Source organism: Aulonocara sp. 'chitande type north' Nkhata Bay, linkage group LG13 (assembly GCF_057382095.1).
Source record: "Aulonocara sp. 'chitande type north' Nkhata Bay isolate Kocher_YH1m ecotype deep benthic linkage group LG13, A_spYH_male_GT1.1, whole genome shotgun sequence".
Lineage (NCBI taxonomy): Eukaryota > Metazoa > Chordata > Actinopteri > Cichliformes > Cichlidae > Aulonocara > Aulonocara sp. 'chitande type north' Nkhata Bay.
In genome coordinates this window covers 3,409,572-3,432,999 of record NC_141356.1, presented here as the reverse complement: position 1 = coordinate 3,432,999, position 23,428 = coordinate 3,409,572, and the positions used below count along the sequence as shown (strand labels likewise).

General features: G+C 40.4%; 1 protein-coding gene across 4 annotated transcripts in view; it reads right to left on the bottom strand.

Annotated features, from left to right (window-relative positions):
* Positions 1–23,428, bottom strand: part of LOC147315466 (uncharacterized) — a 496,228-nt gene that overhangs the window by 167,157 nt on the left and 305,643 nt on the right. For all 4 annotated transcript variants that reach the window (XM_086258292.1, XM_086258291.1, XM_086258294.1 and 1 more), the window contains one exon: positions 993–1,066. In XM_086258292.1, the coding sequence (XP_086114418.1) occupies positions 993–1,066 (74 nt within the window). The remainder of the gene's footprint in view (positions 1–992; positions 1,067–23,428) is intronic.

Here is a 23,428-nt window from a genome sequence, read left to right as displayed (position 1 = left end):
TTATTAGTAAATCAAAAGTCTAATCAGCTCTGAAGCTGCAGAGTAGAGGAGGAGAGGAAGAGCACAGAGGAGGAGGTGGAGGAGGTATGGGCTATTTTTCAATCTAATGGCCAATTAAGATCAGGCTAAACGAGGAGGCAGGAGAGCATTGTCTTGTGCAGACCTCATTGAGACTCTAATAAAATGTCAAAATACCACCTTTCTCCTACAAACACACACACTTTGTCTTTGGATCACTGTCTTAATCTCCTTCATTCAATCTCTTTTTCCTTTACGTGAACTCTGCCTAATTTTTTGCTTCTCTTTTGTCTTTGTCATTCTTCTCAAAATACACAAACATTCCCAGTGTTGCACAGAAAAGAAAAAATCCCCCTGCCTATTTTTTTTTCTGTTGCTCCTTCTCTAGCTGCCGTTCTTGCACTCCCACACACTGGATTCCCTCTCATCTCTTTTTTATTTAGAAGGGCAAAGACAGAGAGAAAAGGAGAAGAAAAAAATAGAGCTATAGATTTGAGCTGCATACTGTATCAATTTTGCCCAGTCTAAATGACCTAAATAAGGAACTCAATACTGCAGGGTCTGAATAGGAGGGCTTAGTCCACATATTTATTGAATCCAGCCTTTTTGTCCAGTGCCAGCGCACTCTGTGGTTTTAGACTCCACTCCAGTGATCCAATGTGGAATGGAAATCCGATCTCCCTCCCTCTTTCGCTCTTTCTTTTTCTCATTCTGAGTTTGTTTTTTTTCTGTTCTTCTTACACCAAGCTCAGGCTTGGCAGCACAGAGATGGAGGGAGGATGGTGGAGAAAGATAAAAAAAGAAAAGAAACAAACAGAAGAAAAAAACAAGAGAGCTGCGGCACCAGTGACACCATACACAGGTGATGCCACAAGTGCAAGCGCAACATAAAGAGCTGCTATACTACTGTCTACTGTAACATGTCATAATTTAACATTGGTTCATATTGATTTTTATGAAATGTTCTCACTTACTTGTCTGTGCTGGCTCGATCTGTGCTCTTTCCAGTGCTCGGGGAGGACATCAGAGAAGGAAAACCGCTCAACCACTGCAAAGAAAAAAAAATGTGCATGCATTAGTACTGCATTACTGTTATACTCCATGTTTTTACACCAGAAGTGGAATTTGAGCCAGAGCTAATTGTTTAGTAGGTCCCTTGGTCCCCAGTGACAAAACTTTAGTATGTAAGGGCACGAGTAGTCCGCCAGGGAACTGAGCGAATGCTGCAATGCTTGACTTTAAGTCACAGAGTTATCTACTCCTAAACCTAAGCAAGTCATTTTCATCATTCAACATCAACAAAAATTGAGTGAAAATAACATAAATGCAAAATTACAAGTGGAGTTCTCATGTAGTCTTTCACACAGTGCACACATACAGTGAGTTTCAAGAGGAAAACGTCTCAAATCGAACACTGAGTTGTACATTTAACAAAAAGGATGTTTACAGCATCTTATGATTGTCATGCTAGCTACTGCATTTGTGAACATCTGGAACTTGCCACAATTCTCTGACCACATATTTTACTAAATTCTTCTACAGTGGAGATGAGAAGTTGTAACGCATAAACACTAAACACACAAGAAAATGTGGGATTTTAGCCCTACCTAAAAGGTAGCTAGCACTGGTGGCATCAGTGCTGATGTCTCTGAGAGAAAACCAGCATGCTAAAGCCCTGAGGCAACTGTTGTTGTGATTTGGTGCTTTCTAAATAAAATGAACATGAATTGAATTTAAACAAGCTGTTCCTTGCTCTTCTTTTCATTGCTATGAGTTATTGTACTCATGCACAGATATGTGTAACAAGTAAATGTGTAAATTACGAGAAAAAGTTTTGTCTTGCAAGCCATCTTGGCTAACATATTCGATGTAGGAGTTAGATTGGAGTGTGAAGAAAGTATCAAAAATAGATTTAGAAAATAAAAACTCCTTTAACATGTTACCAGTGAAAGCCTTGATGACTGAGCGGGAACCTCAACTCCAGCCACTGAGACTGAACAGGCTCAACCACAATCTATAAGTGATGACTTTTAACCAGATACGTAAAGTTTAGTCCACGGTTTTGATAAATACACCCCCTCAGTTTTCCATTAATGATGTTAAACCCCCCTGTAGACCTTTTATTTCATGGCTTTTCATTCAGCTGAGATTTTATTTTATTTTTTTACATTTTATTAATATATTTAATATGGTGTATTTAATCAATGCGGAGGTCTGGTTTTCTAGGTTTATTAAAAACTTGTTTTAGACACACTGTAAACTTGATTTTATAGAATGTGACACATTGAAAAAATAAATAATAAAGAGCTCAACTTTAAACATCAGCAGCAATAATAGTAATCTATAAAAGACTGGGGAGAAGTGGAGACCATTTGTCTGTAGAATAGCTACTTTTTTCTCTCTCTCTCTCTTTTTTTTAGCAATAATAAACTGTGTATATAATGGTAAATGGCCTGTATTTGTATTGCGCTTTTACTAGTCCCCACTAGGGACCCCAAAGCACTTTACACACCCAGTCATCCTCCCATTCACACACTGGTGGAGGCAAGCTACAGTTGTAGCCACAGCTGTCCTGGGGCAGACTGACAGAAGCGAGGCTGCTATATCGCACCATCGGCCCTTCTGGCCAGCACCAGTAGGCGGTAGGTGAAGCGTCTTGCCCAAGGACACAACGACCGAGACTGTCCGAGCCAGGGCTCGAACCGGTAACCTTCCGATTGCAAGGCGAACTCCCAACTCTTGAGCCACGATCGCCCTGTGTAGCATCGGTACTTAGTAAAGGAACAGCTCTAAAAAAATTCCACCACAGCTCATCATTCTCAGCCGTTGTGTTTCTAACGGTAAATATTTTAATCACTATAAAAGTAATGATATTTCAGACTTCTCGAGGCAGGAAAGAGTGCACAGAGGTGAAGATGTGCAGAGAAAGTGTATAAAAGAATAAAAGACAGACAGCACAAAGTGTTTTTTCAATCTTTACTTTTTTTCTTTTCGTTTGTGTTAAACTTTTTTTGGAGTTTCTGGGTGTGTGTGCTTAAGGCAAACAAACAATCAAGGATTTAACTGAAAAGTCAAGGAATCACCCAAACTACTCTGCTTCATCCCGGCAACTACTTGTTGACACGTGACAGTCAGTCCATACAGCAGCTGCTGAAAAATTGCATCCTGGACTAGAAAGTGGTTTCACAGTCACTCAGCCAAATGACACTGTTGAGCCTCACAGCCAGCATTGCTGAGAAAGAAACTTAATGTATTTCTACAGTTTCATCACCATGAATTGATCTACTGAAACTAATCAAAATCACTCCGACAGAACAGCAAAACCACAGCCACACTGTTTCTATGAACATTAGAGCCCAAATCAACAAGTGGTATCTGGCCACTGCTCCATCGCCTCCAGCACTAAAACTGTGTGTAATATGCAGCCTCAGTCGACTTATACGTTTCAGTGTTTAGAACCCCACAGGAGGGAAGAAAGTTCTTCGAAAAACAGGTTTTATGTTTCTAATTTCTATTTGTGTGAAAATGCAGTTTTTAATTGATTTCTTTATCCAGTGAGTTTTCAAAGTCTCTTATAGGCCCAAGGGGTCACAGACTTCTCTCAGCCAACAGACCAGTCATAATCCTTCAGTTGTAGTCAAATCCACCAAATTTGAGCTGGAGTGTCTTCCCAAGACGGCAGCAACTTGGTTTGGTGCAGCTGCAAAGTTTCAGAGTTTCCCGTCGTAACCAGATGTTATTAGAACAATGTGAATGATGGATTTGCTTTAAAAGTAACCGAAACTTCAGGAAGCTTAAAGAAATACTGCACAAAGTAGTAATTTGGCCCTAGATGGAGGTGACAAAGGGGGTCATCCTGGCATGTCCTTTTATATATGTGTGTATGTGACTTTGTGCATGTCTGTGTGTGCGTATGTGACCTTTTTAAGATCCAGCAAAACTGCTAAACACACTCCCTCTGTGCCTGTCATTTACAGGTTGGCTATCGACATCTTAGAGTCTGAGCTCAGGGGATCAGCGCTCACATGCCAGCATGCTACACATGTGGGGTCTGCATCAAGACGCACACGCATTTCCACGAAACACACTCACGTAGAAGCCAGTTGCTCGAAGCATATAGACAAAGAAGAAAACCATCACAATCTGTCGATGTAAACTCTGTGGCATTAGTGCCACTGCTTGCATGTGGAACTGATTGCTGCTGAAATGCTGTCAAAGATTAGGATGCTAGAATATCCTTTTCCATTGTGTCTTACTGACGTAGGATCACGAGAAAGCACTTCACCGGATCGGCACATCTGCTTTTGGTATTTATTTTTGGGGGGTTCAGAAGGGCATGCACCCAATTAAAATCAATAACTGCGTTCACTTCAGCAAAGCCTGCTGGCAGACTCATGCAATCAAAAAGCATGCGGACAGCTGATCCCTGCAACAGCTACAGGCTACCACATGTCCCTGCGTGTCAGAAAAACAATGGAAATCACTTCTGTCATGTCCTCAGGCTTTGGCCTCTCCGAGCTTTGTCTTTCAGACCAGGTTAACGTGTAAACATCACCCACCCCCCTCTCCTGGTCAACATCTTTGCTTGCTAGCGTCACCTTTGCATGGAAGTGATCATGAAACGTACGCCCACATATGGCAGACTGTTAAAATACCTTGAGGGGGTAATCTTGCCTTGGAAACCTCACATAAGCTCCTTATCACAACACATTAGGAAGAGAAGAGGAGGGGAGCGCTAGTGTCAGCTGTCGGGCCCTGTTGGAGAAGGTGAGCCAGGCTGACTGTGACAGGTCAGTGAACATCGCTAGCCAAAGGCTTAGGAGGGCAAATGAAGACGCATACTGCCGTCATTTGGTTTCAACCCTGTCTCCTAATTGTAATGCATAACTTTTTCTTTTAATGAGGCATCACGAGGGAACACAAATTAGACTTTAAGGATACAAGGTGTTATTTCTCGTACAGATTATATTTCCTGAGCCACTTTAACTTTGGGTTGTTAAACTAGAACTGACTCAATAAAATCAACATGTACTGGATAGAATTCTATCAAAACAAAACCACTCAATTTTTATGTCATTAACATGCTCTCAGCTCACAGTTCTTTTATTGTTCATGGGACTGGATGTACCGGCCTGAATGAACTTCATAAATGTGAGTCATTACCAAGCAGACAGAAAACGGACATGAAAACTTTCCAATATGAGTTGTTGCGGTTGTGTGTCCAAAAACAAAGATATCAAAAGTATCTGCTTCTGGTAGATTTTGGTTGTGTAACACTTTTCATTCTTATTTTTGTTAAATACGAATAAAACTAACTAATCTAACTATGACCAAAAAAGTAATAAGTGACTATGTAGTGTTATAACTTGTGCAGCATGTTCAGACACCTAATTAGTTATTGTTTCACTGGTTATCGGTCTTTCTCTGATCTTCTGTTAAAAAAAAAAAGACTTTGTAAAACCAATGTATGTATTAATATTTTATAAAATATCAAAAAAAGAAACCATTAGAATCTCATTATTACTTTCTTTAATACATTTGCTACAGGACTACTGCAGTTATTTCAGGAAACTGGACAATCTGAAGGTCTTTTCAATATTGAATGAAGATAATTTACAGGACCACATTGGCGAGAACTGTAGTAAGGTACCTGATATTGGGATTGCCAGGTCTTGTCTGATTGAGCAATCTACATGGTGACCTTCCTCCCAGACGTGGACTTCTGTTAAAACCAGATGTTGGAACAAGATAGTAGACTCCTCGGCATATTTACTGTATTTCGTTGGATCTGTATATTAGGATGATACTGCTTACAGTATTGGTTGTGGATATATGCTTTTTTATGTACATTTCTAAAAACGGTCAGACTAACCTCTTAACGCCAGGTTACTGGTGATATATCTAGGGTTAAGAGTAGGGTTTGTATCAGGTTATCATCCAGACCTTTGAGTTCATCTTTTCATTTATTTATTTTTTAAAGTGATGCATTTGCTAATTTTAATATTTATTTATTTTTAACATGATCAAAGCACCATACTTTTAACTTTCCACCTGGTAATTTTAGGGTTTAAACAAATAACATCTTTTAGAAATACAATCTCTGCTAAGGTGCTAAGAGTCAGCTTAGACGTTAGATGGTACAATTGAAAAGAAAATGTTTGTCATATTGCTGGCATTTTTTTTATAGTGTGTTGATAAAAAGGCAAAATCAGGCTCTTGCCCATAACACCAAGAGACAACTAGCAGGGTATAGGGTATGTGTGCATGTATATCTAGGTTTTTCACTACCATTTCAGAGGTTCATATAGCTCTGTATAAAAGATATGGTAATGTGAGATTAAGGAAAACTGTCTGGGCAAGGATCCAAGATTATGCTGACGTGACGTGGGCAGCATTTTGAGCCTGGATTGTGACTCGAGTAAAGCCGCTTCCTCCTTGAACAACTACCGTCAAGGTGCCCTTGAGCAAGACATCAAATCCTCTGCTGTTCTTAGTGAAGCTGCAGACTATCACCACAAAGGCATGGTCTGTGTTTAAAGGGTCACTTGATCTAAATTACGAAAAGCTTATTTTCTCGATTACTCCTAATGACTGTAGAGGTAGTTTTGGTTTTATTTGATTTTGATTCCAGGATTTTCTGCAAAGTGAATGTAAGGATTTCAAAATATTCATTCTTTACTAAAGTTTCACATCATTTTCTTTGGTACAGTACAGACTGGAAGCAGCACATTCCTTGGATCTAAGCCTTAATTTAAACAGAAATTCTCAGACGTTCTTGCTGACATGTATGAAGGTGTAGAGGATCAAACTCCAAATTCTCTCACTGTGATAGCCAACACAACTAAAACCAAATACCCCCCGTCGCTTCATGACAATAAGTGTCAGCATCACAACTGACAGCATACTGCTGCACATTTAATGTAAAAGGGAAAACTGATATAAAAATCAAATAGCAATATCTCCAAATACACCCAGCTTTGCCAGCTGGCAGGTATACGTGCTTAGGTTTATTTAGTCTTATTAATTAACATCTTTTAACCCATTAACATTGTATGGCACTGTTCTGGCATGGCCAGGCATCCTTTGATGAGAGTGGTGTTTTAAAAAGCAACAATGTCCGCTCAGGAAGCTAGAACGGTGGTGGAATAAAAAGGTGTTGGGTTGCTTAAAAGTAAACCTGTCATATGTCAGTAGACAAGACTGAGAAAAAGTTGAGAAAAGTTCAAATCAGGACCCGCCCATGTTACATCACCAGTGGTTATTTCACCCATTGTCCCTTGAAGTGACCTTTAATGGGTTCTCGTGCTAAATGTCCCTTACGTTTGTCAGCCAGTTTCCTGTGGTTTGTGTCTCATTGGCTAGGTTTAGACACTAAAAAATATTACGTGAACAACAGGGATGAAAAAGTAATTGGTTAGCTTGGGTAAAAAGTTATGGTTTTGTTATTTACTTGTGTGCTGAAATGGGATCAAGGGGTCCTTTGACAAGCTAAAGCTTAAATATTTCCGTGTAGCAGAGAAGCAAAATTATGAATACTGAGGAGAGTGTCTTAGAAAAGTTTAGATCTTGTTTTAAGGGTTCAGTAGATGTACTTAATATGTAAATAAAAAAAAATACATCACATGCTCACATTAACTGTAGCTGCATCTGTGTGAATCTAAGACAAAACTCCCCCCCAAAAAACAAATAAACAAACAAACAAATAAAACAAACAAACAAACAAACAAACAAACAAACAAAAAAAACTAATGGATGTTTTTAAATCGCTGTGCACACATTATGTGTATGTGTGAGACTAAATTACGATGGGTCATTCATGTGCACTTTAGTTGCAAGTTTGAATTGCTTTGGTCTTCCATTGCTTGCCACAAATAATGCATTTTATGTCCAGAACACAGAGGCTAATTGAGATGTAAGATTCACACCACAGAGCAGTAGATGGGAATGCATAATGAAACACGGAGCTGGATCGTATGCTAAATATAATGACAGAGGTGAGGCTGCAGATCACATTGAATATGAGGCAAGCACCGTCTTCATCTGCTTGCCTCCCACACACACACACACACACACACACACACACACACACACAATATAATACGCAGGTGCACACGGCTTAAGCACAAATTGAACGCAGGGTAGAAACACATAGTTTCACACTCAGTGAAACAGCAAACACACACAGTGTGAACGCATGCTGGAGCAGGCGGAGGTTTTCTGTTGTTGAGTTCAGCTGCATACACACAATCAAACACAACACACAGAAGCGCAGGTCAGAGAGTCCCGGTGGCGTAGAAACTGGCAGGCATCCTTCCACTGTGCTCCAACAATCCAGCAGGCTTTTCTTTACCACACTGCCAACATGCTTTCCCCCTTCACACACAAACACACACACACAGCATACTGCTTTTCCTTTCTCCTCTCCAATCATCCATTATTGTAAGCCCTCACAGGCATTGCAGACAATGAGAAGTTGAATGGGAGAAAGTGAAGCTAATTTGTGGACATGCGCTTTGTTATTGTTTCAATAAAAATTCCCTATGAACATGACAATTACATAAGTACAACAAAGAGGCTTTTGGCGAAGCCTCCAACATGTTTCCTCTGTACAGACGTCCCCTTAGATATTCCGTAATGGATCATTACATAGAATATCTCCAAATAAATCACAAAGTTGTTTGTGATTCTTTTTGATCTCTGGCTGAAGAGGAAGAACAATGATGTTTGATACTAACTTCAAACTAAGTTGGTAAAACACACATTATGAGAGGAAAGGCATCTTTGCATGTTTGGTAGCTTAGTGGAATTGTTTTAGTCATAAAAACACTACCAATGAAAACTTTAATACTCTAATCTATTTTAATTTGAAAAGTCCTCCCTGTAATTCCAGCCTTTGTAGTCTAATTGGTTGTGTAAGTGCTTTGCTTTATTTTTCTGGTCCAGAGCATTTGCTATTTAGGCTAAACAGAGCAGATAAACCACATGTACGCTAACTCGCCGTCGATCTAGATGTTTCACCACTCAGCAGTCATAACACCTGAAAGTTGGAAGTTATACTTCTACCATGATCTTTGCTGATGCTGAACTGAGTCCTACATATCAGTTTTGTGATATTAATTCTTTTAGCAGTTAAGCACAGAAAGCCATGAAGTTAGCTGGTTGCTGCTCTATGGTGTACTGGATCCAGTGTTGCCAACTCCTCAGTAAGGAAAATCGCTATTGGCTGTCTTAAAAGTCGCTAAATGACGCCATCACCTAATTTGCATAATTGGTCATGCTAATGTAATTGTAACCAGTGTTGGTCAAGGTACTTGAAAAAAGTATTCAGTAACTAATTATTGATTACTTCCCCCAAAAAAGTAATCCCGTTACTTTACTAATTACTTATTTTCAAAAGTAATTAATTACTTAGTTACTCAGTTACTTTTTAAAAACACGATTTACAGCCTGAATAGGTGATAAAGCGATAGATCTTTCAGCCCAATTCTACTTTTTCTGCATAATCCATCATACAAAATGTAATCAAATGGAAAAGTCTCTTTTTTTAACTTGTTTTATTAGTTTTAATCTTTTAACTTTATGCATCAAGTAAAAATTAAATTACGTGCAACATTCTCTGACTTGAAGAAATTAGTTTAACATTTAAACCTATTTTCTGCACATTCCAGCACATAAAATAAAAATATTTTTTGTGTTTACACTCAATCTTTCAAATAGATGCAAGTAAAACACAGCAGAAAATAAATAACATCAAAGACTAGCAGTCGTTTTGCTCTATTTTCACCTGTAAATCAGGAATTGGGTAGGCGGAGGTTTGCCCTGGTGCAGGTGTGCCGCAGCAGTCAGTGGAAGAGTCCGCGAGTTTCTCTGTGAATTTCCCATTACGTCGTTGCGCACTCGGAGCTTGTTTAGGGTTTTTTTTGCTGTAAAAAGAAGTTTTCTTCCCACTCACAACGGACACTAATGTTTTTGTCACTTTTTATGGAATCAAACTTAAAATACGGTCAGTACTTCCACACTTAAAACGCTGCACGCTCATATTCTCTCTCGCACTCGATATATTGCACTCGCTTACATCATTGTCATGAGACATTCTCGCAAATAAAATCACGGTTTTAGTAACGCAGTAACGCAGCGTTCCTACAGGAAAGTAACGGTATTCTAATTACCGATTTTGCAATAGTAATCCCTTAATTTACTCGTTACTTGAAAAAAGTAATCAGATTACAGTAACGCACGCGTTAAAAGTAACGCACGCGTTACTGCCCATCTCTGATTGTAACCTACACTGCTGGAGAGAGAAATAACATCGTGGAAGAGACATAAAGTGAGCAAAACACCGTCCTAAATGCATTTAGAATTTATTTAGAACTACAAATTAAATCTTTTAGCAATTATTGTTTTTTAATGTCACAATTCCAACCCTACTCCTTTATCCGGGCTTCAACCGGCAAAAGTGACCTGAAATAGGCACTCTGGTGGAGTTTCTTTGTGTGTGTGTGTTTATAAGTAGTTTTAAACCTTGTGATCCACAAAACAGCATAACAGTAAAAGAAGAACTGACTGCGTTACAGTCAGTGCGGGAGCAGTGGCTTCACTCATGCGCGGTTCATTTGCAGTTTGGACGCATAGGTGTGAATCTGCAGCTGGGGGAGGACTATCCTCCGCCCGTGAACGCTTTAGCACTGGTGTGGTGCCCACGGCAGCACCCGCTGCTTGTTAAGAGTAAGGCAACATGCCCTTTCACGTCAAAAAGTCGTCTTAAATAAGTCTCCAATAACATTAGAAAAAGTCACCAGATTTGTTGCTAGTCGCTTTTTAGAAAAAAAAGTCGCTAAAGGGGTCTGAAAACTCGCTAAATATAGCGACAAAGTTGCTAAGTTGTCAATACTGACTGGATCAAGTGTTAAAATGGTAAAGCTCAAAACTTGGGGCACAAAAACAGTTTTAGCTCACATTTCTTCAAGATATTCTGAAGAAGCTAATAGCTGAGATAATGTTAAAAATAAGGTGAGGGACAGAAAGTTTTAAGGCGATGTTGCCTAAACTAAGCTAAGCTAAGCTAAGCATGCCTAAGGTTATGACTGTGAAATTGCCTGCTCATCAGACAATGAGCCGTAATACCATGCACAGTCCTCCTTTTTTAAATATATAACTTTTCTTCAGTATGATCCAAAATGAGTGAGTCCATGAAGTCATCTGGACTTCAGATGACTTCATCTGAAGTCATCAGCTATTTTGCTAGCACAGCTGTAGCTTTCAGACAGAATGCAGGTTTAAAGCACTTTCACAGAAGCTACATCCATGTTTTATACTATACTGCTTTGTGACCAGATGAGCTGCATAGTTTCACTGTTCTTAATAAAATCAAGACTGTTAATTATAAGAGAAACTGATAGTATAATTTTAAACTTTTACCTAGTTTCATTGCTAGCTTTCCTGTTTACCTACCAGTCAACATCTGGCAGCTCTTTCAGGTTATCTTGTAAATTAGCTCACTGAATAGCAGGTTGTAGTTTTTCCTTTGTAACTATTTTTTTTCATGAAAGCAAGTTAGTGCTCAGTCAAATGTGGTCAGTCAATAACAAACTTACATCACCATGCAATCGGTTTGAGTTACAATCCAAAGTCACAGAAAACTACACACATTAAACCAATTTACAACATTCTTCAACAATCTGACCCACATTTGCTTGGACTAGGTCACTTTTTACCCTTCTTCACCCTCCCACTTGCCCACCACACAGACACACACAGACCGCATTTTGGGCCGGGCAGCTCCTGGCTTCCACTTCAGGGTTTTGGCTGTGTCCCTTGCACTGTGACACACACACACACACATACACACACACACACACACACACACACACACACACACACACACACACACACACACACACACACACACACACTCCTCTCCCATGCTCTAAGATCCTGTTCATCAGCCTTTATTGTCCCAATCAAAGCTTTGCCTCCCTGACCGCCTTTAATATTCAAAACTGCAAGATGGTACATGAGCCATTTGTCTCAGTCTACATAACCCGCTAAAGGAGGATGGTTGTGTGTGTGTGTGTGTGTGTGTGTGTTCATGAGAGTACATGTTTCCACACAAAGTGGAGCTGGATAGCTGCAAGTTGCCCCTGACACCAAACTTAATTCTCCAAAGCGAGGCTGGGGATAAATATTTCAAGGTCATTCTGTTTGCTGTCTGTTGTCTTGTTCCGGGAGCGCTGACTATAATAGGAATATATGCATGCCTAACTAGGGGCTTTAGAACAAATTTACTCTCTGCCTGCTGCTCTCTGTCTCTCTGCCTATAGGCACAGGCCAAGAGATGAAAGATGGCTGGCAAGCGATCTCCAGTGGACATATAGGACCGTGTGTCTTCATCTGTACAGTCCATGGCGGTGTTTCTGTATCCTATTCTGAAACCATTACATATTAATGAAGCTTGTGTTGTGAGGAAGTGTTCTTGGTTTGCAGGTGTATTTAAATGGTTCTTCTTAAAACAAAAACTTGCATCTATCAGATTAAAGTCCTTGATCAAGCCGCTTATAAATTACAGACAAAAGCAACCTTTTCACTCCTTTTCTGGTGGAATTTGTTCAAAGGTAACATTTCTTTTAGCTGAACAAAGGCAGCAGGAAAACACTCTAACAGCAGGCACTTCCACCTTCGAGCGTGGCGATCAGGGACCCTTTTAAGCACCCTTAAAAGTTAATCTGCATCTACACCCATGATTTTTTGCCAAAATGTTATCTGCATGCTTTTAACTTTGAAAATGTATTTTTTTTCCATATCTGGTAGCCAGGAGCTGAATAGCCTCTAATAAAAAGTAAATTCCTGAACACTTCCCCCCGTATTTGAGGCACTTGTTGCTTCTCTGTGTGTTTTGTTTCTTTATGGGAACTCAAAAGAAGGTTGATAAGGCTTGAAAAGTTTGTTTCATTCACTAATGTGAATCAATAAATTCCTCAAAAAGATTCTCAGATATCTCACTGTGACTCTCAAGTATCTTTAGAATCGGAATTTTTTTTAGATTGTCTGAAATTCCTGCTTACTAGGACATATTTTAACAGCTGCAGTTTTACAGATGAATTCAGCCAACTTATGACCACAGCTAAACCTGCCTTTGATTTTCAGTCTAGGTGTGGAAGGTGAGTGTGACCATAGAGACACAACAGGATAGAATGGAACTGGTGAATTTTCCGATAATAATAAGATAAGACAAGAATAAAAACAGGGTAATGGGCCAGTTCCCTGTAAGGAGCTTTGTCGTTGCCACATGGCTACCCTTTCACTGTGTTAGATCAGCAGCATCATGTGTTATCTTGTAAATGGGATGCTATTTCAAAATGTTTTAATGTATTCAAAATTCCCGTCAATGTGTTAAGGAAAGCATTGGGTGAGCTAAAAATGAAAGACATGATGAGTTTCTGGAATTTGTAATGTGAGTTTTTGCACCCATCATGTTGGTTTTTGGAGGCAGAATTGACCATATTTTAGACTGTGGGATGGAGAAGAAAAGTATCAACTCACCAGCAAGCTTGGTTAGCAACCTGAATCCAGAAACTCTGAGGGTCACCTGTGTTGAGTAAGAGTAGCCAAAACTGCACAAACCTCTTGGAGTATCTATCTCACAGCAAGTTGTAATATTTGTTAGGTAATTCCATCAAAAATGTTACCAAGAGCACAACCATGTTCTTGAGATCCAGTTGAGTTAAATAGGTTAATGGTGACGAAGCTGCCCTCAACTACAACGCACCCATCAGGAAGCCACTCCACTCATTTTAGACCTGTTCTCTTTATTCAGGTCTATAATGCTACATCTGTAAAACAGTCCTCACACAGGTCATCACAGAACAGAAAATGATTTTATTCACATTCATGAATATGACCATGAATATGTTCATAATTGTCTCCACTAACAAGCTTGTGTTTTTTCTGGTGTTTGTGTGTAAACACAAAAATCATTTAAAATCTGACTTACATCCACCAAGGTCTAACCAACAGGTATCATACCACATCTGACCTCTGACCTCTCCTTTAAGGGCAGTAGATTGACCTAAAGGTCAATCTAAAGGTCAATCTACTGCCGAGCTCCGCTGGTTTCTTCTTTCTGGCGCAAAGTGGGCGATAAACAAACAAGAGAGACGGGACTTGCGACAGAAAAGCTGAAAAGCTCAGCTGATCATTGATCAATTTCATGATTGAAGTAGAAACAGAAGAGGGATGGGGAGCGAATGAGAGAAGAACAGGCAGTTGTGCTGCAAAGACACAGAAGAACTTCAGCTTTGTGTCTTTTTCGTTGTAGCTGAAGTACGGGACAAACTGCCTTCCTTTTCACCTCAATACAAAATGCGTAATATTTTCTCTGAATACGAGACAATTCCGTTTTTTTAGGGGACTGCTGCTTGGTTAGAAATATAATGTTAAATTATATATAAGTTATTCATCTCCAGTTATTTACAAATCGGTACCTATTAGTCATTATCTGCTCCCAATAACAATGTTTGTGTAATCAAAGTAAACTTCTGTCATGCTGACCTTATCTGATTCTCACTGTACTACAAATTTCTTAAAGTACTTCTTAACGTAAAAAAGAACGAAGAAAACAAAATGAATATATAGAAAACACAGTAATCACCCTGCCTGTGATAGGGTTACCTGGAGCCAGGCCCGTCAAGGGTGCTTGAGGGCGAGTGTCTGGTGGTGGGCAGTGGGGCCCGGCTGGTCACAGCCCAAAAAGAGGACATGGGCCCATCCTTCTGCAGGCCCACCACCCGCAGGGGGTGCCATAGGGGTTGGGTGCAATGTGCACCAGGTGGAGGCCACGAGCAGAGGCCCTGGTGTACCAATCTCCAGCTACCAAGACATTACTGTGTCCATAAAAAGAAATACTGCACACAGAGTGAGATGCCTCGGTCGAGGTTTGCGTTCTCTGAGTGCTGCTTGTTTGTATCTGTGAATGTTTATTTTATTCACTCATGCAGGCATGTATCACATATTAAACAATTAAGGTACAGCAGAAAACTCAGCATATTTTAACAGTAAGTTGTTGGTTTCTGGGAAAAGAATCTAACATGTCTGTTTAAGTCCATGGATTCTAACAGATTTCAGCTCTTTGTGTGCCATGTTTCTACTTGGTTGTTCAGGTTTTGGCCCTCTGCTGGCTGTAAGACACTCAGACTTGGACCTCTAGGGAAAAGTGTTGCCCACCCCTGCCTAAATACTATCCAGTTTCAAAAAAAATATTTACCATGAATAAAGCTGCCATGAAGGAAGAAATTAGAAATAAAGGACCCCCAAATATTTTTACACCAGGCTGAAAATGTTTATCTCTCGGCTGAATCTGGGCATTAGGTTGTGATTCCAATTTTGAGCCACCCTCAAGTGTCCATTAAAGGAACTGCAGCCCCGGAGGTTTCCGGTTGGCGAAGAAAAGCAGCCAGTGACTCATTCTGAAATGGTGAATGCAAAAACATCAGTGCCTTTAGTAACAGCCAGGCCTGTACTCACACTGAGTAGCCTTATTTCCCATAATTACAGCTCCGCTATCTCCCCTAAACAAAATAATTTCATGAACACATTTCTGAAAGTGTTTCACATTTTCTTCGGAGGTTAAAAAAAGGCAAAGGCGGAGGGAAGCGCTAACGAAGCATGGTCAAAGTGCAAGCAGGGAGAGACTTTTTCATCTTGGCGGGAGATGTAAAGTAATGAAGTTGACACCAGTGTCCACCCCATTAGGCTGGGCCTGCATGGACCATTACAGGCAGGGTGAGAGGACAGCCCAAAGCCAGAGGACCCCACGGAATAAACACACACATGCACACACAATCACACATAAAAGCAGAGCATAATGTTATTATGTCCACACTTGGCATTCTTTCTTTAGGGGTTTGTTGATACTTACAAGCTAAGTGACAAGCTGTGTCTGCGGAAGTGTGTGAACAGAAGCTCAGAGATAGTCGCACAGTACATTCCTGACCCCGTATCGAAAGCCCAGCATATTCTTTTCTATAATGTGTGTACCGCATACATGTGCGCACGTACAGCTTTCCTGAGTGACTGTGTATAGCAGCAGGAATAGGAATGCATATGAGTGTGTGTGTGTGTGTGTGTGTGTGTGTGTGTGTGTGTGTGTGTGTGTGTGTGTGTGTGTGTGAGTGTGTGTGTAATGGAACGATGTGGTGGCAGCCCCGGTTCTCCCGCTCAGCCTGTCAGGGAAATATAATTTGCGCCTTCAGTGCTTTTCACCTGGCTCATATGCAGCATGCAAATTTATTTCTCTAATAATCCGAGTGCGCGACGGCCCTCCTCCAGGATTAATGACAGCATTCCCGGGGCCTCGCCTCCACCCCGGACCGCTGGAATATTACCACCGTGCACCCCACCACCAACACATCCCTTCCCTCTCTCTCTCTCATACACACACACACACACACACACACACTGTGACATGGAAAAATTGTGTTAGTTCTACACAGAAAAACGCTGGGGTATTTGTCCTGCTAGACAATATAATGGGCTGGTGCATCATCAGATTGCAATGTCATTTCAAAAAACCTTGAATACAAATAATGGGGAGAAGGTGGGTGGTGGTGGTGGGGGGGGGGGGGGGGGGGTGCAAGGGGAGGAGAGAGGAGGACTCGTAGGATAGATGGTGCGTTTTCTAATCCGGTGGACTAGTTATCCTTCATATCAGGTAGAGCGGTGTCACGATGACACATGCACACATGCACAGAAGAAAAACACACGGCTCCGTTATTCAAATGAAGTGTGCCGCATTGTGCAGAGCTTGCTGCTTTCCTGGGACACATCCCTTTTTTCCCCCTCTTCCACCGTTAATTAATCTTAGAGATCTTTTTTAGCATCCCTCCCTCTCTTTCTCACTCTCTCCCTCAACCCTCCCCAGCCCCAGCTCGCTGGCTTTTTCTAAGCAAACAGTATGAAATATGGATATGGGAGAAGTATTAATTATAACCCCATGTGTGGGTGTAGATCTGTGTGTTAGGAAGAGGGAAAAAAGAGAGGCGAGAGAGAGGGGAGGAAACAATGTGCCAGTGCCACCACCCACCGCCTGGATCTGTCACAAGAGGCTGGGAAAAGAAGGAGGAAGAAGCAGAGAGAGGAGGGAGAGATGTACCGAGACAGTGTGAAAGAGGAAGGCGAAGAGGAGTGTGCTCGTGTGGTTGTGTGTGTCCTTCTATTAGTGTGTTTAAGTGCCACCCTGGCTTGTGTAGCCCTTCACCTGCGAACAGAGAGCGCCTCCATCACAGGTGAGGCCATACAAAGCCTCGGTCGAGGCTGTCATCCGCTGCCATCCAGCACAAAGCGGGTTAACTTCAGCTCTGGCTCTGCACCCTGACAGGCCGCGACTGCTGGTCACTTATCTTTTTAATTAGCTTTTCACTTGTCCTCAGCCTCCCTGTGGTCCCCTTCCCTCTGCCTTTCCTCTTTCTCTCCCTGTCACTAATTCTGAGCGGACTACCGTGAAAAAAAGTGATTGTGCACTCTCATCTTCATACACTTACCACTGTGAGCCAGGGTACCGAGAAAAAAATGAATGTATGTGCAAAATGTGGTTGAGGTATTATTCATGTTAATCTGTTAACATCCACCAGGTCATCAGTGAGTCATGCAGAGTTATGGTTGGGGTGGGTTTTTTTAGCCACATGCTATAAAGGCAATTTTTTTTATTGCATTTTATGTATTTTTTAAAGGCTTCTAAATTCCAAAGAGTTAAACATTCTGTAAAAGGGTAGGTGTTAACCAAACCCTAACCCTAGATGGGCCTCTAATGCCTTTCTACAAAATATAATTTCATTATTTACTTTTTAGAACCAATCGTGGGTCTGTAGTCACATTAGATTTTCTTGCAGTGACCCAGTGTAACACCTTACTTTCTTCAGGGAGTAAATAAGGGACAAAATCATGTAATTATACCATTTCTCCTCGTGCACTATGAGTAAACTTGCAGTAGAGGGAGGAGAAAAATAACACAGCACTCTACATTTTTGTTGGAGCACAAATATTAGTTTAATTTTTATTAGACGAATGGACATGGATATGACAGTAAACTTCAAAACAAGCACAGGGCAGAAACCACTACTGGTGTTAAATGTTTGCAAATACCTCCAAAGACAGCATGTTAGCATAAATCAACTACCAAAGAACATCAAACCTAGAGTGGTGCTATTGAGTGCTGACCAGTAGCCAAGTTTGATTTTCATCTGGTAACAAAAACAGTAACAAGCAGTCAGCCGTGCAGCATTTTAGCCTTTGTTTCCACCTGTACCTGTTTTTACTGTGGACTCTGTGACCACATCATTTTCCAGGAGAGTGCTCATGGCCTGGTTCTGATCAACGGCTTTGTGTTGAAAATTAAACACTAAAGGAGCTGTGTCATCATTAGAAAAGAGGTCTGTGTTTAGGTATATATTATGAACTAGTAATTATATAACAATGTATCTCTGGCCACGTTGACAGAGTCATCCAAAAAATGTAACAAGTAATGTAACAAATTACTTTCTTCAGGTAAATAAGTGACAAAGTATTGCCTATAAAAAATGCATCATATATTACTTTAAAAAGTAGAAGATTTTTTAATGATGGGATATTGCCTTAAATATTATCATGCTGTCAGAAATGAATGCTGTTGTGGCCATGTTTTTCACCATCTTCTAGTAGATCACAACAGCTAATTCCTGAACATCAGTCATTGTTAGCACCAACTCCCACTCTTCATGAGGGGATGGAGTTTTTCAGTGGTGTCAAACATGTGGCCCAAGGGTCAGAACATTTTAAAGATTTTATACCAGATGCCCTTCCTGACACCCTCCCATATATCATGCTTGGGACCAGCACTGGCAGTACACTGGCCTGTGACCCTCACAGTTTGGGTCTTCTCCCAGTCTCCCATTGAGTTTACTTGTATGCTACAGAGTCAATGGGAGATGTTGTATGTGTAGAGTATTGGTCCTATACAGGGCCCTGAACACACTGGTGAAGAAATCCTTATAAAGACATAATCCCAAAACTCCTACTTACTTACTACTTATTTTTACATGAATTTTACATTTTTTTAAGATTCCCAATTTTGAAGCACAATAGATGTTTCTAAGTTCAAATCTGCTGGTAATCTGAGGAGTTCATGCAGGCGATGAGATGTCATTCACAAGTGACTTTTGTTCAAAGCACTAAACAGAAGTCATTGGTTAACATTAACCAGATCTCAGACTTTTTTAGTTATCTCACAAAGTTGCTTTCAGTGTCTTTTCAACATGTTTTTGCTGGATAGGATTTCAGTGCGTTTCAGCTTTGACCCTGGGGTCACTATGTTGCTTTCGGTCAACGATCTAACAACACTTTCCCTTAAGAATATGTCTGTGGGTGGGTGGATAGGGACACACACGCACACATAGACACACACATAATGAATACAAAGATGGAGGGATACAGAGTACATGTGATTGATTCTGTGTAACAAGAGAAGAATTGAGGGTAGAACATATATATACAGAGCCTTACAAATTTACAGGGCAAAATGTGAAGTGGCTCTTCCAGAGTTTATAGAGCCCTGCTGCATGGAATTGCAAAGCACACAGGGAAGCCAACCAGTGTTTGTCATATGAATCATAATTTTACCACCACTGCCGAGCATTTGAAAAAAACATAAAAATTAAAAAAAAAATACATTTGATTTGTTACTATGATGTGTCATTCCTGGCATTGGTACGTTGTTTATATGTGTAATGGTCTTGAAAAAGTGATTGATAATGCAGACAGACAGAATGGGTATTCACAGTTAGGTGATCCAAGGCAAACAGAAAACAGAGATGCAAGGAGACATTACTGCTAGGACCAGACTTACTCATCCAGTGATTTACTCATGTATTGAGCCAGCATTGGCTTTTCAATAAAAACAGGAAATCAGGCAGGCTTGGTTGTCTCCTTTTAAAGTTCCAGTAAAATGAGCTTTTGAACTCCCGAGGAAAGTGTTACCTCAGAGAAAACTTGTTTAAATCGATGTTTACGCTATCAGAGTGAACTGCATTGCTTTATACTTAGACTGATCCTTCATTACATCCCATTAAACATAAAGTCATTTGACCATTTCACTACACCTATAATTTTATAAGCTTCAAGATTTTAGTGGTGTGTAATGTATCGCTCCTCTTTACTGCCAGTTGTGTTTATATAAAATGGGGATCAGTGCTTATGATCCATCCGTCCATAGAACATTTTCATAAACTGCAAGTTGATTTTTCTTGTATTCTCAAATCAGCATGATGGCTGCTAATTTCAAAATTTACAAGAAGTTGGACTGTCACATGGTATCAGTTTTGGTCATTTGGCTTCAGCTTTTTACCAGATATCTGACCAGTTTGTTATAAAATGCAATTCCATAAAGAAAGAAGAGAATTTATTTTTTAGCAGTTGGACTGTTTTTTTATAGCTCTACAGATTTTATTTTTCTGGCATCTATTGGTTGTTGCTATTCCTTTTATGTAGATGCTGACTGGTCAAAATGTGTTGTGAGTTTTGTAAGATTTCCACAATAAAAACATAAAGCCATGCCTGATGTGGACCTTTCAGAGCCAATTCCAGACTAATGTAGAAGAACTTATTTGTATGGCTCAAGGCATTATTATCTAAAAACAGTATCCTAAATATTTGCATTTGGATTTTCTGGCCAATTTAAATCCTAAATCATAGCAAAACAGACAGCCACCTGCTGGTTGTTCATATTTAACTAGTATACAAATGGTGTAAATACTAGTCAACCAGCACTTTCTTCAACTGACTGCACGAAGTCTTCAGTGGCTAAATACACTTGTTGTAGGTTTGTCAATTTCTTTTTTGGTACTAAGTCTACAATATACTGGTTTGAAAACCAACACAGGGTGCTGGTGTTTTCTGCCTTTATCTTCGAGCAGCTATTCTGTCTGGAACAAATATGGAGTTAGCTGGTGATTTGTTGCTTGAGAGAGAATTTCATTTGGGGTTGCAGTTTACAGGTGTGGAACATTTCAAAGAAATCTCTCTCTCTCAACCTTTATACCTTTTTTCTACATCTTCAATTAAACCCCCATCCTTTTATATCTGTCTGCAGCAGTCAGGAAAACAAAATGGAATGGGTCATTAAGGGGATCAACCTCTTCTGATCCACATCTCAAATGTGAATTTCTAAGGTTGGAGTGTGGGGATGGAAGTTGTTTGGAACTCTTCGGGGATCTGAAGAAGTTCATAGGGAATGGACCGTACCGTGGTCATCAGCATTCCTGGGAAGAGGAGAACTCACCGGTGACCAATTAGATCGCAGCAGGGCAGGGCAGAAAATAAAAGGGCTGGACTGGCTGGTGAGACCCCGTGTGGCTGGGGTTTTGTTGATGTAAGGCATTAAGAGGAAGGTGTGTCATGATGCTGGACCTCTCAAAGTCCACAAACACACATCGTCAAGAAGTAATAACCCACTGTAGACTCAATTGTGAGGTCACTGCATGCTGTCCTGCAGGAAAATGTTGAGAAATTATTCTCCCCTGCCCAAACACTGAGGTCAAATAAAGCTTCACACTACTACTGGATTATTTTTTGAAGGTTTACCTGTGCTGATGCTGTGCATATGGTACAGTCCACAAGGGCCAGTTAAACGCTTCAATCTCACTCATTTCTCATCTTCATTTACATAATAGCTAAACAATGTTTTAATATTGCATGCTGAGTGAATTTTTAGCTCCATTTGGGTGTGTACTTTATTGTTCCTCCACCTTATCAAAGCAAGCTGATATCTGCTTATAAAAAGCCAAGTTGTCACCTGTCAGTGTCCATCTAAGCCACAGATGAAGACGTGACAGCCTTTAGGGGACCAGAATACTATTAACGCCGCGTTTCATCCCAAATGGGCTTTTATTAAAATGAACGCCTAATTAAATTCCAAGATGAGGGGGCAGCGAACAATGCCAGACAGTGGCTACTTTGATTTTTTTCCCCCTTGTTTTAAAGTAATTATGCGGGCCTGACATGAGTGAGCACACTGCCGGAGACCCCTCTAATGAGTTAAGCAAGAAAAATCGCCACAGTCGCCTTCCCTGGCAGCAGCTAATTGCCTGGCCACATCGGGCCACCACTAACACTGTCATTTAAAATGTACTTTTCTTCTTTTTCTGCTGGGTATTTTTTTTTCCTATTCAAATGCGGTTAATTAACATTTCTGTAAAGGTATAGTGTAAATAGCAAAAAAAAGTCAGTTCCCGGTACTTGCAAGATCATCGTCCTGTTTAGAGAAGTGCAGGTGAAAGTCAACAAACTTTTATTTTAAAAGCTGGGACTCTGCTCGGGAGAGGTTTGATCAGTCGGTATTATGTTAATCATCATGTTTAAAGGTATATTACTGGCTGTTTGTGACACAAGAGGGCTCATGAGAGCCCATTGAATACGTTGCTTAATCCATGAATATAAGTGGACCCTAAAAAGGAACTGAGCAATGAAAAGGAAAAAGTTGAGAGCCGAGTTTGATTTTATTCATCTGTCAAAGCATCTATTTTCTGTCACTTCTACATCTCCTGGGACACTCTTCCCCAACTTGGGAGGGAAATTTTGTCAATGAAACATAAATCCATTTAATAAAGTATCTTAAAAAAAACCCAATTGAAAGAGAATAGTGAAATAGTGTAATGCAGGATTACCAGTTGTGATTCAGATATGACATTTTAGCTCACCTCCAGGCAGCAATGTCCAAATCTATATTAATCAGATTAAAAAATACATTATAATCACACCAAAAATGTCACAGCATCCCTGTCAGTCATCCCATCTCTCACGCATGCCTGCACACACACACACACACACACACACACACACACACACACACACACACACACACACACAACACGAAGATGCTGCAGCAATCTACAAATGCATCTACATCTACAATGCCATCGCTAACATTTGCAAATGTTTCTGGACCTCCAAACAAGGGAATCAGTAAGACAGCACATAATTATTCATATGTTTCACTTAACCTTTAACATGCAGTCCCATACAGTGCCCCAGCCAGCGTCTGCATATTGCTACCAGATTATTACGAGAATGGCTGGGCATTTGTCCTTGTTTATGTGCTCTGTTGAAGCATCCTTGGTCGTACTTGCCTACACTCCAGATGAATAGCATTCCTTGGCCCCCGGAGGCTCCCAACTTCTCCTGAGACCTTTAAGTGTTTGTTGACAGACTAACAGACTTTGGCTTGTTTAGCTTTCTCCACTCTCTAAAATCCAAAAGGTCACCTGCAATTCCTTCGCCTGCTGTACCCCAGCCCCTCTCCCCCCAAAGAAGAAGAAGAAGAAGGAAAAAAAACAAGACCTCAGGAAAATGCCCTTATGAGCAGACCTCAAGAGCTCTCAGGGAAACA